General features: G+C 40.4%; 1 protein-coding gene and 1 long non-coding RNA gene across 3 annotated transcripts in view; one reads left to right on the top strand and one right to left on the bottom strand.

Annotated features, from left to right (window-relative positions):
* The window catches only part of LOC308481745 (desmocollin-1-like), a 28,252-nt gene extending 15,935 nt beyond the window's left edge, over window positions 1-12,317 (bottom strand). For both annotated transcript variants that reach the window (XM_081014412.1, XM_081014413.1), the window contains exons 1-6: window positions 12,080-12,317; window positions 4,546-4,630; window positions 3,233-3,435; window positions 2,428-2,538; window positions 1,785-1,940; window positions 1,137-1,281 (exon numbers count right to left, since the gene is read on the bottom strand). In XM_081014412.1, coding sequence (XP_080870538.1) covers window positions 1,137-1,281; window positions 1,785-1,940; window positions 2,428-2,538; window positions 3,233-3,435; window positions 4,546-4,630; window positions 12,080-12,157 — 778 coding nt within the window. In that variant the 5' untranslated portion in view covers window positions 12,158-12,317. The remainder of the gene's footprint in view (window positions 1-1,136; window positions 1,282-1,784; window positions 1,941-2,427; window positions 2,539-3,232; window positions 3,436-4,545; window positions 4,631-12,079) is intronic.
* A 311-nt stretch (window positions 12,318-12,628) lies between these two features.
* LOC308481783 overlaps window positions 12,629-19,118 on the top strand; it is an 81,467-nt gene continuing 74,977 nt past the window's right edge. The window contains exons 1-2 of the long non-coding RNA XR_013988896.1: window positions 12,629-12,749; window positions 15,441-15,498. This is a non-coding gene — a long non-coding RNA (uncharacterized lncRNA). The remainder of the gene's footprint in view (window positions 12,750-15,440; window positions 15,499-19,118) is intronic.

Genomic DNA, 19,118 nt, shown 5'->3' with positions numbered 1-19,118 from the left:
ACCTATGGAAATTTGTTAAGTTAGCAATTACATGAAATTGCACCGAATAAGCATGTGCGCAATTGCTGCTGTCAAACGATATTCTAGGCGTACAGTAGGCGCAGATCTTCTCACTGATGCTGTTCGTGTTACATTCATTATGTTAATGACCGTCTAACATTTATCCCTGTCTTCATAAGCAGCAGTTAAATGCTGAATGATGAAAACATGTTTTGATGAGATACAACTTTTATTCTACATAGAAAATAATATCTTTACTATTTTGGAGCAAAGGTTTACCCAGTTACAAACATACACAGATAAATGAAAACACTCTTCAAACTGGACAGACCAGTTATAAATCTGACTAGCATTTCTATCAAGAGTCATTGAAATGAATATGGATGCAAATACATGGTCTAATCTGAAAGCTTTTGAAAAATGTGATGGGAAGGATTATAGCTCAGTGGTAATGCATATTTTGAAAGCAGAAGGTCCTGACTCCCAGGTTCAGTCACAGGCACCACCAGTTAAATGATCAGGGAGAAGGTGATGAGAAAGATTTCTGCCTCAGTCCCTAGACAATTCTGGACTAGATGGGCTAGTCATTTGACTTGGTGTATGTTCATATATATCAATGCTCAATATAATAATAATATGGCACATTCATGCATAATTAGTGAGATTGTATGTATTTGTGTGTTTGCCCATGCATTTATTTATTAGATTACTAACCTGCCCCATTCCAAGGGGATGGTGCAGTCAATACTTTTAAATCCGACACAGTATAGTAAAACAAATTAATATTAACCTACACTGGCTTAACATCTGCCATTATATAACATCCAAGTAAGAAGATTAAAGATCTTAACACTGGGCCACATTCAATGACAGGCAAATAGGTGTCTGATTATACATCCAGGTTTTCCTTTTTTTTTTTTCCCTTCCTCTTTACTGCTCCCCCATCTGCTCCAGATGGTTTGCCAATCCTTCAGCAAAGATTTTGGGAGCACACAGAGGTCTGCAGGGAGGAGGGGAAAGAGAGTGAGTCATGTTGCACATGTGAAGGTTCATTCCACTGGTGGAAGGGCACCATTAGATTTCACTCATTGGATAAAAGTAATTGAAATGATATTATAAAATTTCTAGCTGCTTACCAGCTCTGCAGTTTTCTACAACATTAAAAGCCCAAGTAACTGGGTCAAACATTGGTGGGTTGTCATTATCATCCTCAATTCGGATTACATGTCTAAGTGGTACCTCTGGAGTATAGCCATCTAATGTCCTTGCATTGCAAATTATCTGTAAAAAAAAGAGGGAACACTTTTAGTAGCTACCTATGTAAGGATAATTGGTTTTATTGTAATGCATTGCTATTTGCTTCTGAACAAACACAAGAACTTGCAATGTTTTACGTTTCTTATACTTTAACAGTGAAAGACTGACAGGTTTACAATTTCCATTTTACCAATAGCCATATTTCTGTAGAATTCTTAAACTCAAGTACATTTCTGTGTTTCATCAGAAAGACATCGAAACTTTTTACTTTATACATTCTTTTCCCCTGTCAAACTTCTCCATCATTAACATCTATCAGATAAAGTTCTATTCAGTATCTCAGAAAAAGCTTTGCTTAGTAAAAGCAAAACAAGGTTGCAGATCCTACCATTCCAATTCAAATACTCAAAATGAACAAAGTGTCAATGAACACTACTGATCCATTGTTTAAAACACATCATTTTATACTTACAACACATTTGGCTTCATATTATAATTGTTACAACTGACAAAGTTTGCATTCTTACCTCAAATTCTGGATACTCTTCCCGATCTATTGGGACAGTAACAAAGAGATTTCCTGTTTCCCTCTCAATATAAAAATAATTTAGTGGTGGTTGGTCGACTCCACGACCACTTATAGAATATGTGATGTTGTATTTTTGGGCTGTATCAGAAGACAGCTGTATAAAGAGAATGATGTATGAAACAGAAAAACGTAAGTCATCATACTATAGCTAGTATCTCAGAATTAAAGTATCAATTTGTCTCTTAATTTTCTGGTACCAAAGTTAGTTCAGACTCCTGAAGAACATGACAAATATTTGTTCATTTAAAATCCTTCACCATTTATACAGGAGTGTAATTTAGTACACACTGTTTAGGCTGTGAGATCATAATCACACTGAGGCGGTAAGTCCTGTTTTAATAGAACTGATTTTCAAGTGTGCTTAGGATCACTCTATCTGGTACAAATTACTCTCCAGCAACTACTTAGTCATTAACAGTATTGATATCATTGATGTTTCCTTTTTCATGTTCAAGGCTTCTCAAAAAGTCATTAGAATTATCCTAAGATCATAACTTACATAGGTTTCTTCTACTCATCTTATTCATAAAACACATTTGCTAGAGCGTAGAGTGTAATCAGACTGGTTTATTAAACGTTACCTGCTGAATTTGCATTGGGAAAGGTCCTAGTGAGTTTTCCATTATTAGAGTTGGAAGAGGACTCCATCTTCGTTTAGTTCGTCTAAGAACAGTCTCTCCTGTTTTATGAGCCTGTGTTCAGGAAATAGAAACAAACATTAGTAATATATTCTAGTAATTCCTTACTTTTTCCATTCTCCTATACTGTGTTGTTCCTATTAACATTCTCCAGCATTTCACCATGGTATCCATCTTTTTCTCCATGAATTGTTATAACATTCTGGTATGGTGATTTTTGAGTACTTCAACCCTGCACAACTGTTTTCAGTTTTTCATGCCTCTATTTTCATTATGTTTGTGTGTGTTTTTGGAATTCTAATGTCCTTGATGAAGATAATTCCTTTTTTGCTACATCAGTTTTAACTGGGCAATAAAGAGACAGATTCAGCCCTCCTCTTTACCTGAAGTGAGAGCTTAAGTTATATGCTAAATGAAATGTTCTGTTGACAGTCAATTAAGGCCAAAAATAGACATTACAGGAACTGCAAAGCTGCTGTCAAAAGAAGCAGAATTATGTATCCTCCTTCTCTCTCATCCATACTGGAATGTATATATGACATAATCATAATGTTCTCACTCCTTTTCAATGGCTGAAGTTTGCTTGCAGGGGCAAGGAAACTTTCAGTGCAGTTCTGTCATGTCAAGCATTACTTCTCCCCACCCTAAAACCCCACCTCTTTTTCAGTACCTATAACATCTATATTTGCCTAACGAGGAAGATAACTGAAATGTACTTTGATCTAAAAAAAAATTGCATGTCACTTACCTTTTTTGGATGTGATATCAAATTGACATGTATTTTCTTTTGCAGATGACCTTGCAAGTCATTAAGCGATATGGTAAAAGCTTTCTTCTCAGAAGACAAAGAAACAGCATTTGTTGTATATACAGAACCATCTTCTAGTACTATAAAATCAGGATCACTTGAACTGATCAGGTCAGATGTCCTAAGATACTGTCTCAGATTTACTGTAAAACAAAAACAGTAAAAACTGTAAACCAAGAAACAAAGCAGCAAAGAACAACTCCCAATTTCATGTCCTAAATTTATATTTGCATGCTTACAATTTTAAAATTTGTACATAGTTGCAGTGTCAGGGTAAAGTTTCTAGAGCATGATCATGACACTCTAGTATGAATCTAATAAGTCGATCTTATCCACCCACAGCCTTCACAACTGGGGGAAAAGGCTATGACTCAAACTAAGAACAATTAAATGAACAAATAGCGAATAAGCGAATGGATAAATAAACTGGTTACAGATGAGAATGAGATGCAAAATCCAAAAACTTATTTAGTAGTTTTGTTGGTTATAGATTCAAAAGCAAGCTTTATTTACAATCAATAATGAAATACATATCCCATGCTGCCTAAGGCGTGGCAGAGTGCAGCACAACTAGAGGCAGTTCATCTGCTTCAACTGTAAGGGCAGAGGAGCCCTCTTGCACTCCTCTGTCATTTTCTGGGGATGGGTTTAGGGCAGGGGGTGTTTAGTATGCTTAGGGGGCATGTCAGGAGAGCAGAAATGCATGTGATCCTTCAGGTTCAATACTTCTACTTGTCTACCCCTTACACCACCACCCTTTCTGGCTCCACTGATGTCTGAGCCCTGACACTGAGTCAATGAAGTTTTCACAGTGGTGTGGGTAGGGGAATCTAGCATCTGATCTCCTTCTCCAAGGTCAGAGCACTCTCTCTGCCTTCAGAAAGTGAGATCCAATGTTTCCTATGACCCCATGGGCACCCTCCTAAGGACCATAAGATTTCAGCATAGCAGCACAATCCAATGCATATTTATTTGAAAGGAACCCCATTCAGTTGGGGTATGCTGCCCATTAAGTGTGTCCAGGATTGAAGGAACCCCATTCAGTTGGAGCTTGCTGCCCATTAAGTGTGTCCAGGATTGATGTTGTAAGCTTATGCTATACTGTAACTAAGCATAAGCCCCACTGAACACAGATAGGCTTCCAAAATAATGTGCATTGGAGTGTGCTATAAATATGAGATGGGTTGCAGGGAGAAGAAAACAGAACATCATTGTGAAAGCAACAGAAAGAGGCTCTAGTAATTGTTACTCACATCTGCCAATTAATGTTCCTGCTTCTAGTTTGGAAGGCACATTAAAAGTCACTTTCTTGCTAGCTTCACAAAATAAACTTAGTACCTGAGGAGTAAAAGAATCACATTATTATTTTTTGCTATTTTCGTATATACAGAACTATAAACAATAGGCCGAAATATAGCATAGTGATCTAACCTTATCCATGAATTAGATTGTAATATTCCTTAATATGACTGAAATTTGCACATATACATTTCCAGGTTCCCCCATTAAGAATGGTTGACAAGCCTTCATACTATTTGATGTCAATATGAGGAAGGATTTGAGATTATTTTGATGCAACAACATCTAGGCCATATTGCACTGTTATGTGCACAAGATGCATTTCAGTAAGCCATCTATAAGGTTATGTTCTGTTGATAAAGCATCTTCTGGTCAGCAAACCAGAGGAAAATGGCAGCAAACCAGAAAATTGACACATTAATTAATGTATTCACCCAGAAAATGAAGTTAGGCTCATGTGGTGCCAATCAGATGGCTGGATTTAGATACAGTTTTGACAAGCAGATAAAAAGATATTTGACAGAGGGAAGTGCTGCAAAGCACCAACACTATTAGGCCCTCTCTCTTCAGAAGGAACTGCTGGAATGTTAATGACATGCAATTCTTGAGAAGTGCTCTTTTAGGGAAGTATTTATGATGGGAATACTGATTTTGAATTCAAAGTCTGTTGTTCCAACTGTCTCACAGCTCTTGGCACTGTACCATTGATTTAGCTTGGGGGAGGGAGAATCACTAAATGGGAATCTTAGTTGCAAGGTGAGTTGCCATCTTGGCAGCTTGGGCAACCAAATTTAATTCCAGCATGCCCAGGAACCCAGCAAAAACAACATGACATTTCTCTAGGCAGTCTTCAAATGGGAAAAAAGACAAAAAAATAACAGACGTAAGCTATAGCTGAATGAGCCTGTGGCTGGAATTAACCATGGGAATTAGTTCAGAGATATGTGGGAATCAATTAGATTTCAAAACGTTCCACAAATTGTTGCATATAGTCTGTACCAAGGCTATAAGGAGTTGAGGTGTAATATGCTCCAATGCTCAATTTAATTCCGCAATAAGCAGGATATAGTTTCTTCAGTGCAAACAGCTTTGCAGAACTGTACATTATGGAGCCCCAAATCTAGTATGGAGTAGATCAACACCCTGCAGATTTGCAGTATATAAGTGTAGTCTGTTCCTGAAGTGGTTGAAGAATGCAAAACAGGACATTCAGTGCCTTCATGTATAACACCTTTAGGAAGTTAATGTGCAGTAAGAGTGTGAGCTTCTTGTTCAACCCTAGATACATACACTCTGAAACCACTAGGAATGAAACTACTAGGAATTTCAATGTAACTTCAGGATGTAAGCTACACCTTCAGCAAAAGTACAAACAAATTATTTTTGTTTGATAAAGGTATAGTCACAAAGTACAGCTGATTGGTATACACCAATATAGAGAGAGAGTGAGAGCGGAAAGCTTGTTGTTGTTATCTTTCATTAAGCCATGTAACAAAGGACCTAAAGAACATCTGGAAATTACCTGCATAAAGGCAATTGCATGCTATATGATATATCACACTGCAACAAATCTTTACAGAGAAGACAAACACACTGAACACTACCTTGAGGGTCACTTTTCTCCCACTTGAAAGTCAAAACTAACGTGAACCTGGAATGCACATTTCCTCAAAAAGATCTGTATGAAGATGAGGAGATTGCTTCTTAATCCAAAATTATAAGACTTTCTGATGATTTCATATTTCATAAGCCTTTCCTTCTTCTTTTTAAGTGAACTATCAGTTGATCTGATTTCCAGCTTAATCAGGTGATAAGCGTCTGCAGAAACTATATTGCGTATTTGCCAGTATGTTGTTGGGTTCATGAATGCTGATCATGCATTTCAGAAGCTTGCAAACACGGCATGTCAAAGCAACAGGTGGATATACTAGGCTCTTAGGATTTAAACCACGCTTCAAAGGAGGTACTTTGGTGATAGTCTATATATAACAAATCTAGATACACATGATCTGGTTATAGAGGGTCAGCAGCAGATGAAACCCATCTTGAGGCAGTTGTCATCCAGCCCTACCACCATGTTATCAGATGAGTGTGGTGCCACTTACAGTAAGAAGGGCTCATTGGCTCATATATATATATGTAAATACAAATTGAAGAAGCTTCTGCCCTATGTTCAACAGGCAAGAATTCAGCTTGGTAGTTAAGAAAACACACCTTCTAAGATCCTTTCCATTATGATACCGATGGGGAACCTATGAATACAGCGCCCAGAAGTTTTCAGAAATTTATTCCTAATAGCTTTGAGGCTAACGGCACTGGCAATTCCTAATATTGGAACCCTCACCTTTCACTGGAATCAGCTGATCCCCTAAATCAAGGAGTCTCCAAAAAAACACACACACAATAAATGTTTTCAATTATTCCTCTCCTCTTCTTATTTTGACATCAGTAGACATTGCTTTACTGGAGCAACTAATGAAAGGTTTGGCGTTACTAGACGCATCTCTGAGCATATCATTCTTTTCAAGTGGAGATTTCATTTGATAAGGAACAGATTCCACTGCAACCTCTTCAGTGCCTGAGGATTGTGCCATTGCTACATGGCTAGGAGAAGCTTTGGAGGGAGCCAGCACATGGGGCTCGAGGAAATAAATCTTCACCTGTTGGGACATTTTTCAGTCTACCGTTTAACACAGAAGCATTACTCTCATGGTTCCTCTCCATAGTGACTTTGCCCTCTGTATGAAAGCTGTTAAGCATCATGTTGTATTAAGTCCATAAGACCAAACTGAGAAACACTGTGATTGTAATTTGTTTTAAAACTATTTTTAATGTTGTGTTTTAAATTGTTGTGACCTTCCCTGGGACCATATAATAGAGACATAAAAAGATAATAAATTAATAATAATAAAATGGCAGATATAACAGAATCTGATAACAGAGGCATAAAAGGAGACTACTTGATAAATTGAACACCTACAGAGTCACAATCACAGAGTATCAAATGTATCTGCTGCTGCAGTAGATTTATCTATATGTACAATTATTATTATTATTATTATTATTTAGATTTTTACCCCATCCTTCCATGGTGCTCAGGGCAAATTATAAATAATGGTAATTCACATGGAACTACAGTGGTACCTCGGGTTACATACGCTTCGGGTTACTTACACTTCAGGTTACAGACTCTGCTAACCCAGAAATAGTACCTCGTGTTAAGAACTTTGCTTCAGGATGAGAACAGAAATTGTGCTCCGGCGGTGCGGCGGCAGGGGGAGGCCCCATTAGCTAAAGTGCTGCTTCAGGTTAAGAACAGTTTCAGGTTAAGAATGAACCTCTGGAACGAATTATGTACTTAACCCGAGGTACCACTGTACTAGTATTTGGGCGTGGGAAGGAGGGATGCAACAGAATACAGATTAGGAGCACTCCTTTATCAAGCAGCAAGAAAGTGAAAGTGAGGTAATTAAAAGGTATTATTGGGTTTCTAACAAAAGTGCCCAGGAAAATAGTATGTAGATTTAAGACCAATTACCAATTTAAATGTAAAATGGATTAAAGTTTTTAAGAACATAAGAGTTGACATTTTTCCCACATTCCAGTTTTCCATTACTGTCCTATACTTTTACAAAAGTCTAATGACGTCACGTTGCTTCATTATTTCTACTCTGGACTAAGTGGGTTTATGACTGTTGCAAAAGATTGTTAAAGGAACTACAAATGGTCTTGGAATTACAGGAGTGTTAATAAATTCAGTGTGAGTAAGTCGAAGAGAATACGTCACACCAAACAATAACCAGTTAAAGTTAGTGTAGAGTTGTCTTACTGAAAGCAATTCATGTCAATTTGAGAATCAAGTGTTTCATATATGCAGCACAGTTCCATTCTTCCTAGCTATGTTTAAAGAACATTAAGAATAAGAGAGAAAATAGCCGTGTGCTTCTATGCATGGCCTTTTAGAAGGAAGTCCTACTGAATTCCATGGGATTTACTCAGAGGTGTGCATAGTAGGATTGCAGTCTAAAAATCACTTTGCAGATTTTATTTGTATATTACAATTCAGGTAACACATTCAGCACACTTTCAAACTGGTTTAAACACATACAAACATTCTAAACATTCACAGAATTACCAGTGCCAGGGATGGGATTTACAGAGCTCTGTTTTGTAAATCAAATACTTTAACTCATTGTTTTATTTGTGAAGTTCCTATTTTCATCCAAAAAAAGATAGCAAACTTTTTCTGAAGTGTTTGCATTTTAGAACAATGGAATTCTTTTCAGTAAGATAGGCTTTATTTATTTTAAAGTATTGTGTCACAATGAAAGCATTATAAAAATGGGACTTGGGTGGTATGTATAAATCTTATGATTTCAATGGGATTCAAACATATTAAACATCCTGTTCCTAAACACCTTGTTTGAAAACAAGGTACAATTATATCAGCAGGCCTTATAAGTAATACTGTATCTATAATTGCGAAGTACTTAGATGGAAGAGTGCAAGTTTCTCTATACTGCAATATTAATTGAAACAAGTGGGTTCCATGGAAGTCAATTTGATACACTGTCAACTAATTCACATAGAATAGGAGTGAGTGTAAGCAGTTACTATACATTAGATATTCCAAAAATAAATAATGAAATTAATGCTGTAAAGGCTAGAGTGCAGATTGAATACCATCAGTAGCAGAGGACACTTTAAAAAAAAAAAAAGCAGGAAAAGTCCATTGAAGGGGAAGTAAAACCAATCAATTAGGAAATTAAATTACTTGCTATTTGTGGCCACAAATGGCAAGCTAGAAGAGCCACCAATTAATAGTTATATTATTATTAATGTATTGAAGCCAAGGGGCAAGTGAACTATTTGCGTCTTGAAACGAAAATCTGGTAAACGTGCAGGCTCTCAAAATGAATCTGAGCAGCACTCTGGCTGTGCTTTTGTATGGATTACAGAATTAGGTTGACGGCTTTGAAATAAATTATAATGTTGATTTAATTAGTTTTTAAAGATATCAAAAATAATCCAGAGTGGGACTTAGTCTGAAGCAAATGTGCACATGACTACAGTCATTACTCCAATTTTTTTGATGTTAAGGAATGATACAAACAATTGTGAGAGAAAATTCCGATCAGTAACTCAATACAGTAAGGTACTGGGAGCCACAGAAAGGCTATGGGGTCTATAAAGATCTCAGTAACAAAGGAAGCCCAGTGTTTTCCATAAGTCTAGCATGATACTGGACAAAGGAAGATTATTTTAAAGTAAGGTACATTTCTTAAACTAAAACTGATATAGAGACTCTGGGCTGTGTAAATGAGCCTATTCATATTAACTGGACTATTGCTTACAAAGGATTAGAAGCTCAAATTTCAACTAACATGTCTATGTCTGCACAATCGCTAGTTTTTATAGATTTTAAAAAGGATGTTCACACTGTTAATCATGTTCCCCATTTGTGGGTTGGATCCAGACAAGCATACAGGCAAAGCAGGCCTATTGAAACCAAGGGGACATGTTAGCCGTGGCTTTTATTTCAATGGGTCTACTCCCAGCATGACTAAATCTGGACCCAACCCATTGTCTGTATTTGACAAAGGGTTGGTAATTTATATAAGCTTCTTTTTTTCTACTAGGCAGCCAGCACTTTGGACAGCTTTAAAGGGGAATTGGACAAATTCAAGAAGGCTATACCCATCAATGTCTTCTAGTCATGATTTCCATGTGCTCCTCCAGCATTGGATGATATGTGACACCACCGTCTGGGGAGCAGGGTACTGTCTCATGTCCTGCTTGTGGGTTTCCCATAGGTGCATCTGGTTGGCCACTGTGAGAACTAGAAGGGGACATTGGCCTGATCCAACAGAGCTCTTATGTTCTTAGATGCAATCTTAGAATTATTATTTGAAACATGCAAATCAAATTCACTGCAATAAGAGTGTACCGCAGCTGTTATTTCCTACAAGACTGACAAGGGGGGGAAATATTTCCAATCTCCTATTTGCTTACAGCTTTTCTGGTAAACATAAACCCATTGGCTACAGAAGCCAAACTCAGAGAACAACAATAGTTTACTGATAGCAAATGGCTAGAAAATTGTTATTTTTTATTAAATCTGTATACCATCCTATACCTGCAGGTCTCAGGGCAGTTACAACATAAAATCACAATATGAAAACACAAAATACAGTGGTACCTCGGGTTAAGTACTTAATTCGTTCCGGAGGTCCGTACTTAACCTGAAACTATTCTTAACCTGAAGCACCACTTTAGCTAATGGGGCCTCCTGCTGCTGCTGCGCTGCCAGAGCACGATTTCTGTTCTCATCCTGAAGCAAAGTTCTTAACATAAAGCAATATTTCTGGGTTAGCGGAGTCTGTAACCTGAAGGGTATGTAACCTGAAGCGTATATAACCCGAGGTACCACTGTACATAATAAAAAAGAAAAGCAACCTAAAAGTCGCCTCCTCCCAGTCTCAAATAATCCGTTTCAAATACAGCAGAGAAATTAGGAAGAAGAGGTACTGAATTTCCTGTGCCTCTAGAGTGTTTTGCCCCCACTTCAGGACCTCTTCCAGGCAAATATATTCCCAAGTCTAATACTGATATGTAAGCACGCAGATTAAACAGCTATAATAAGCATGCCGTCAATTCTAAACCAGCACATTTCCTTTTCAAAGTGGGAACCATCCTGGGGAAGACTAAGGCAGATCAAAGGCGCGAGTTAATAAGGGCAGGGCGAAACCCGCAGAGCACACAAACGCCACTTAGCCAAGGCGCGTCGCCGATTTTAAGAAGCCTGTCCCACGGTATATTCCATCGGATCCTAACTCTCCCCACCCCCCAAAAAACCCCACAGCAAATTCCAGGACGAAACTGCCACCCTGAACGCCCCTGAAGTCACCGTGTGAAGAAAAAAAAGCTACTTGAAAAAAAAACTGAGCTCACTTCCGAGTAAACGCGTCTCTCCTTTTTTAAAGGAGTCCATGCATTTTCTCTCCTCGCCACAGCACAATGAAGTCTCCCCATTCCCACTTTTAAAAACTTCAGAGTTTCGCAACTCCTACGAGAACCCCCCCCCACCCATTTTCTCTCTCTCTGCGAATATGCAAGTCGGAATCTGGGGAGGGGAAGCTTCTCCCAGCTTCGAGCCGGTTTCGAAAGCCTAAGAACGAAAAATTACTTTTCGGTGTGCGCAAATAGCATAAAGAGTCCGGCTTTTTGTTTCTTCCGAAGAGGCGTCCCTGGAAAATCCAGGTGGGCGCTGCCCCCCCCCCCCGCTCCCCGCCACAGCAGCGCCTCCCGCCCAAGAGCCCCGCGGCACGTCCGCCAGGCCGAACCCAACCAACTTCGCCCCGCAAGTTCCCACTTCGGCGCCGTTACCTGTCGCCGCCGCCCAGACTTCCCGCGCCTCTCTCCCTTCAGCCCACCCTCTGCCTCCCTTCTCCCGCTCCACAAGGCGCGACTCCTACTACTACTACTCACCAGGAGGCCGACGAAGACCCGGAGGCCGGCGTCCGTCCACCAGCCCCCCCTGCGCCGCGCTCTCGCTAGCGGGGCCATGCTGCAGCCGGATTGGGGTCGCGCGCGCGCGCGAGCGAGTGAAGGTGGGCTCGGCGGGAAAAAGAGACCAGCGGAAACGGCGGCGCGCGCGCGCTGGACGAGAGACCAGGTGAGTCTGAGGCGACCCGCCTGTCTCCACAGCAGGAGCTGCAAGGGTGGTGGCGGCAGCAGCGATAGTGGATCAGCAGAGAGGCGGAGACGGTTGTTTTCTCCTACTCGGGTGATTTTTTTTTTTTTTGTCCTTCTTCTGTTAACTCAAGTCTCCTCCCGTCCGCTGGAGGATTTGCCTCCGAGCGAGGGTGTGGGGCGAGGCGAAGGGAGGTGAGTTTACCTCAGCGGCTCTTCTGAGCGAGCACCTTTAATTAAGTTTCCTTTTCTCTCTCTCTCCCTCCTCCCTCTTTCCCCTCGCCCCGCCCCGCTTTCTTTCTTTCGACTCGGCCAGGGAGTGGAGCGGGAGACACCCTGGTTGGCCCCGACCCCGCCCCGCTGCTGGGCAGATAGGAGATGCGCGGAGGATTAACACGCTCCTTTCCCAGCTGCTTCGCCACTGACTGTGTCCGGAGAGCGAGACTCGCGCGCAGGCAGGGCAAAGGTGCGAGGCGGGCCGCGACGTCACGGCCTCTGTCTTCAGGTTGCCCTGGACGTCCAGGGCCGCCTCTCCAGACAAGCCCGGGCTGCTTCCATGGGCGTCTGGGAAACCAGCAGAGCCTCCCACCAGGGGAGACCTTGCAGAGGGAGGCGCTCTCGCCCACACTCACATCAGGAGTTCAGATAGCTGTCTTTAAAAACAAACAAACACCTCGTTCTGAACAGGGAAAAAGTCCCTACGAAGTCTGGTTTCGCTTTTCTAGACCCGACCCGCTTTCAGTGCGCCTATTCCTCTCTCTCTGCTTTCGCAGGCCAAAGCGACGTCCTGCAGCCGCGCCCTCTTTTCTCTCATGGTGCACAGGTTGCTGAGCAGAGAGCATGCACGTCTGCGCCTGGCTCATTTTCTGTTATTAATAACAGAATTATTTGTAAACGTGGATTGAGTAGTACTAAACAGGATTACTCTCATAACATACGAGCATAGGCGCCTTTAAAACATTTTATCCAGTACAGACGGGATCTTTTTTAGTGAGGCGAAAGAAACACAATAAAGAAAAATGTGGGTACCCACAGAGAAGCACCTTTCGGGGTGGCAGAACACCACCTGATTTATTAGGAAACGTTTTAGCATTTGAGAACTGTTGCACAAGCATGCATTCTGAATGGTATGGAGAAGTGTATGTTATACTGTAATCTGGAAACATTTTAAAGGGATTCTGTCTATACTATTCTACACCACAGCTCACTTTTTTAGATTATTAATTAACCGACCACCACTGTTTACTTCTGTTGATACAAGTATACTTACTATTTTCTTCTTGATTGCATGGAAAGGCAAACCAGTTGCTGCAGAAGAAAGTAGCTATCACTGAGCAATCATAAGTTGTCAGATTCCTGGGTTGTGAAATACCAGCTACTATGACAGGGGGGAAAACTTTTCAGGCGATCCTCTGACACTGCAGCCTTTAGCATACAATAGGTGTCATATTTTGCACAACAGGACAGTTCAAATTGTATTTCACAATGAGACTATCCAGTGTTGGTGTGAATGTGTGTGTGTGTGTGTGTGTGTGTGTGTATGTGTGTGTGTGAGAGAGAGAGACTAAAGGAGCAATGTGATTATGTGTATGAGAAAGAATAAATGAATAGATGAAATAATGAATAGAAGAGAGGAAGGAACTAACCAGAGGCTGGAGGACCCAGAGGGAGGCAGGTTTTTGTGTGTGTGTGTGAGAGAGAGAGAGAGAGCGCAGAGTGAATTAATGAGAGAAAGATTAAGGGTGAGTGGAAGAGAACCCCAAAGGGAGGTAGGGAGGCTGGCCAGTAGGGTTTGGAAAAGCCTATGTGTGAGAGAGGGAGGAGATGGATGGATGGAGAGAAAAAGGGTGCATAGTCTCTTATCTATATAGCCCCTGACCTCTTTCCTCTGAAGGAATGTAATTTTCAACTACAATAAGGTTGCCCACCACCCAGAATTTTGAATTGACAATAATGCTAATACAATGAGAGGTGCCATATTCCCCCAGTTGGGGCAGGTCCATATTTAAAATAGAAGTTGCCTATTCCATATTATCACAGCCCTGTTGGAACAGGATGGCCAATAATGCAAACCTGTAGGGCCATCTAAGGAGGGCTATTTCACCCAAATAAGATTATCCAGATCTGAGTTAAATTGGAGTTACGGTACCATAAGAGGTTCGTGTTAACACAAACAGAGGGAATTAACCATGGCAATGAGACAAATACTATTGATTATCAAAGGATTATAGGGATTATAGAGGAAAGTATTTGACCCTCTTATAGTTCTGTTGGGAACTCTCTGTGTGTATGTGTGTATTTGCCCTTGCCCACCATTATGCAGTAGTTTGCATAGCTGGTAAGAGATGGCGATGCAAACTACAGTGTGTGTGACAAGAAGCAGTGGATGGCCAGCCATGGGGAGCTGCAGAGGGGCAGCAAGAATATGCAGCTGCTGACTCCTCCATTTTCCAGGGTCAGCGGCCCTGCCCCTAGGATCCAGATCCTCAAGCAGGCTGGTACCACTACTGACTGCCCTCATCCTCTGCAGCTGGCCACCAGTTAGCACCAGTTAGTAGTATGAGGAGTGGCATGGGAAGGAAAAAGATGCCCATAAGCATTGGCCAGCCTCATGATCCATAGTGGCACGAGGTGGAAAAGGACAAAGTGGCAGCCAGCCAGACTCAGGATCCATAGTGTCAGGAACAGCACGAGGTGCTAAGGAGAAGGTCTCAGCTCCCCTGCACTGATCCTTCCAATTGATGCCTGGTGTTGAAAGGTTCAGTGTGGGGTGGGCTTGCAAAATGCAAGCTTTCTCACTTTCCACTTGGGCGGCAGCAGGGGGAAGGAACACAGTTGCTGTGGGAAGCAGGAGAAGGAAGCAGGGGGTGATTCAGAACCTGGGAGGGAGTTGATGAGTTTAGCAACCAAGGGCACAGCCGTGTGTGTGTGTGTGTTTGTGCATAGAGTATTATGTTTGTAGCATTTTAATGGCATTTTGTATATTGCTGCTAAAGCTGCCATAGGCATCAACTTCCATATATCAAGGCATGAAAATGAAAAGTATGAAGTAAAATGTTAATGAATAAATGAACATGCTTTGGAAGACACGGTGGGAGGTGGTGCAGGTGTGTTTGTGTGTGTTTTTAACTAAATCATCTTTTTCATTCAATACTAGACTCAGACTAGACCAAGAGAAGCAGGTTTTCAAGTTATATTGGATGCATGTGAAATAGGTAAGGCATGATACTTCCAATATTGTTATTCTACATTACTTACTTTTTATTTTAAAAATATCTATGATTGTTAATTTATCTGAATATATACTGCTCACTGAAGATATAAGGACTAAAGTTTTCAGCCTCCATGTACATGCAGGTGTTTATATGTTTTTAGTGTTACTATTGATTCTGAGGTCTGTTTGCTGTTATATATATATATATATATATCACTATTTATAATTTCTTCCGAGTTCAGTACATATTTTGTTTGTGTTCTTTTACTGCCATTTAAACAAGAATTTAGAATGCTTACCATACTCAAAACTGGTACGGTACTTATATGCTTGTTTTTTATTTCTGAATTGAGCTTTCTCTTTTGTGGGGATATTGTTGAAAGATTCCCTTTTATTTAGAAGGTAGACCCATATAGAAAATGAAAACCGAATAAACAATGTACAAATAAATAAAGTCCTGCCTAAGAGATTTGCACCACTTTTTATTTCTCTTTTTATTTATGGTTATCCCGTCCATGTAGATGACACACAACTTGTATTTTGTTTTGAGAATAATTACCCATAATAACCTATGTGCTATTCAGTTATTATTCATACTTTAGACTCTATGACTGAATAGACCATGGAATTGGCACAGTGATTTTATAGCACATTCTTTTTTCCTGTCCTGATGAACCACATAGGATTCACATTCCATATAGGAATAGTTGCACTAGAAAGGAGTTGCACTAATGTATCTGCAGAACAATCTATGATCTGTTGTGCTATTATTTTCAATCCTATTATTAAGTACCAGTCAACCACCTGTTATTAATGCAAATGTGGTATGGGTGGGAAGCTTCGGAGTATGCATAGTGTTGCCTGAGCACTATTATATTGGGCATGGATGCAATGTCATAACTGTGGGGTAGCCAGCAAAGGGCAGAGGCAGTTATTGCAAGGGAAGACCTGCACTTGGGTCCTGCTTGCCTGCTTCCTATAGGCATCTGGTTGGCCACCATAAGAACAGGATGCTGGACTAGATAGGCCTTTAGCCTCACCCAACAACATTCTTCTTATGATCTTATGAGGAGCTTCAGCCACTGCAGCAATAATTGTTCCTTATTTTAAACAATTATTTGCTGGTTCAGGGTTGTGGTTTTGTGAGCCCAAGGGTTTTTCCCTCAGAGAGAAGCCACCCATTCCACATGGCAAACTGCTTTTGAAATTGGGGTTTTCAAAGCTAATTTATGATATCACATAGGAGTCACTGCTAAGAATATAGAAGAATTACTACCTGAATAAAATTTGTGTAAATGTTGTATCCAATTCTGTCTGCGTACATGGTGCTGTTGTCATTGATAACAAAGTATCATTAAAATATTTTATTGCAATGTTTTTCCAGTAGCTTGTAAGTCTTTCAATTGTATAGATTTTTTTCAAAGTATTGTTGCAATTTCTCTGTAACCACAGTCAGTGCTTAAAAAGTAAATCTCTTTCATAATTGTTCTCCTAAAACAATAAATTGAGAATACATGTTATAGGCATCTCAGAAATCACTGAAAATTATCTGTCTTATATTCTCACATTTACAATGATGGAAGAGACTAACAGTGCAATCCTGTATGTTTCAACTCGGACATTGAGTCAACAGAGCTTATTGACGGGAAAGAGGATATTGACTTGCAGCCTAAAAGTCCGTACAATGCAACCTATAAGACATGGCCAATCATAAATGGCAGCTATCACATAGCAGTTTCTGCAGCCATGATGCCTGGGGAGAAGAGGGTGTTACAGGAAAAGCTTGTGTGCTGTGGTGGCTGACTTGTTGGGTTTGAATGTGGAAAACCCCATAATAAATACTGACTTGTCTAGGAAGTGCACTTGATGGCCTTTGGTAAACCATTACCTTCCAAATTTATCTCTCTTTAAGGGTTCTTATTAGGTTATAAACACTTTGGATGATGAGTAATATACAAGCATGAGAAGAAAGAGGTGACTATATACTATAATGACTGTCCAACACTGTGGTGGTTTCTCACTATGTTTGCTATGTTAATTGTTTGGGTGACAACAGGGACATTTAGATAGCTGCTCACCTGGAAAGCTTAGGTGTATGTGTAAAATGGTGCTGAATAAGCTCTGACGTGTTTTGTGTAATCTCATTTATATGCTTTACCTTTCCCTTCTCTGACTAGTCTTGTATTCTCAACAAAGCTTGGCATTAATAAAAGGCAGTCATGGGCCTAGTTGTCACAGAGAGCAGATGGGCTGGTGAACCTATATATGAAGACTGTATCTCTTCAGATTGACAGTAGGGGCCCACATGACTGAATGTTCTTTCCTACACAAAAATTCCCCAAATAGCTGTACCATCATAAGAAAAACAGTAGCAGCACAGAATGTGATGGCAGGACTGTCAGCTTGGCTCCACCACAATCCACCCCTCTCCCTCTCTGCAAGGGGCAGCTAGAACCTTTACTCCAGGCATCCCCAAACTCAGCCCTCCAGATGTTTTGGGACTACAATCCCCATCATCCCTGACCACTGGTCCTGTTAGCTAGGGATGATGGGAGTTGTAGTCCCAAAACATGTGGAGGGCCAAGTTTGGGGGTGCCTGCTTTACTCCTTTGTTTTCTACATACCAGACCCTTTTGTGAATAGAAGAGGATTAATTCACATGACACATCTCCCCCAAATGTGTCCTTATCTACACAGTTTTAGAGAACTAGGCCTCATTTTAAAACATGAAAGCTTTAATATATAAAACAATATATTCTTATAGCAGAAGATCAGCGAAGCCAAGTGTGCACAGGCACCCTTTTTATCACAGCAAAAGGATCCCAGCTGCTTTTACGATCAACTATTTTGCCACAGATTGGGGCTATATTAATACATTTCCCTGCCTTTTATAGGCTGTCATCACAAATAAGCACAATTTTGTAAAGATGCAAAACAGGCAGAGTTTTTAATGGTCTACTTAGCTATATTAGTCCAAATAGCTGTTTTCTTTGGTCGTTAAAACAAGGAAACAGTTGAACAAAATCATGTGTTCTGCACACAAATCACCCATCTGGATTAGGGGCATGGAAATCTACACCATATTTTTAGGGTTTTATCTGCTGTAACTATAGCTGGGTAGGAGTTTTGCCTACAGCACTGAACAGCTCTTATTCTAGTCATCAGCTTTTTCTGCTCTCCGAAACCATCAGCACTGTCAAAGCAGATAATTGGTCCAGCAGGAAAAGCCTCAATTTCAGCAACATGAAAGCAGCCCAATGTAGTACAGTAGAAGACTGCTGTGTTTGCATGCATGTCTGTTAGGGATGACATTTGGGCAATTAATAAATTACATGTAAAAGTGTGCAAACAATGCCTTAAACATCTCTCAAGGCATCTGGGAGCTACACTTTACCCTGTCAGGGTAGTATTTCCGGTATGGGAGGCACAGTTCTGAGTTATGTTCCTAGAGGCTGCAGGGCAGTGTTCTAATTCCTTCTCACTGCAGAAGTGTCATGAGAAGAAACTTTGTCATATTCTGCTTTCAGCATTTCCCATTATCGCAAGCAGCTTACAATCATAACAGGTCACTTTCAGTCATACTGTACAACATTAATTTATGATGTGACTATGTCAGGGAAC

Source organism: Podarcis pityusensis (genome assembly GCF_964106645.2).
Source record: "Podarcis pityusensis genome assembly, chromosome: 7".
NCBI lineage: Eukaryota > Metazoa > Chordata > Lepidosauria > Squamata > Lacertidae > Podarcis > Podarcis pityusensis.
Note: the sequence above shows the minus strand (reverse complement) of the source record. Positions and strands in the feature narration are given on the sequence as shown.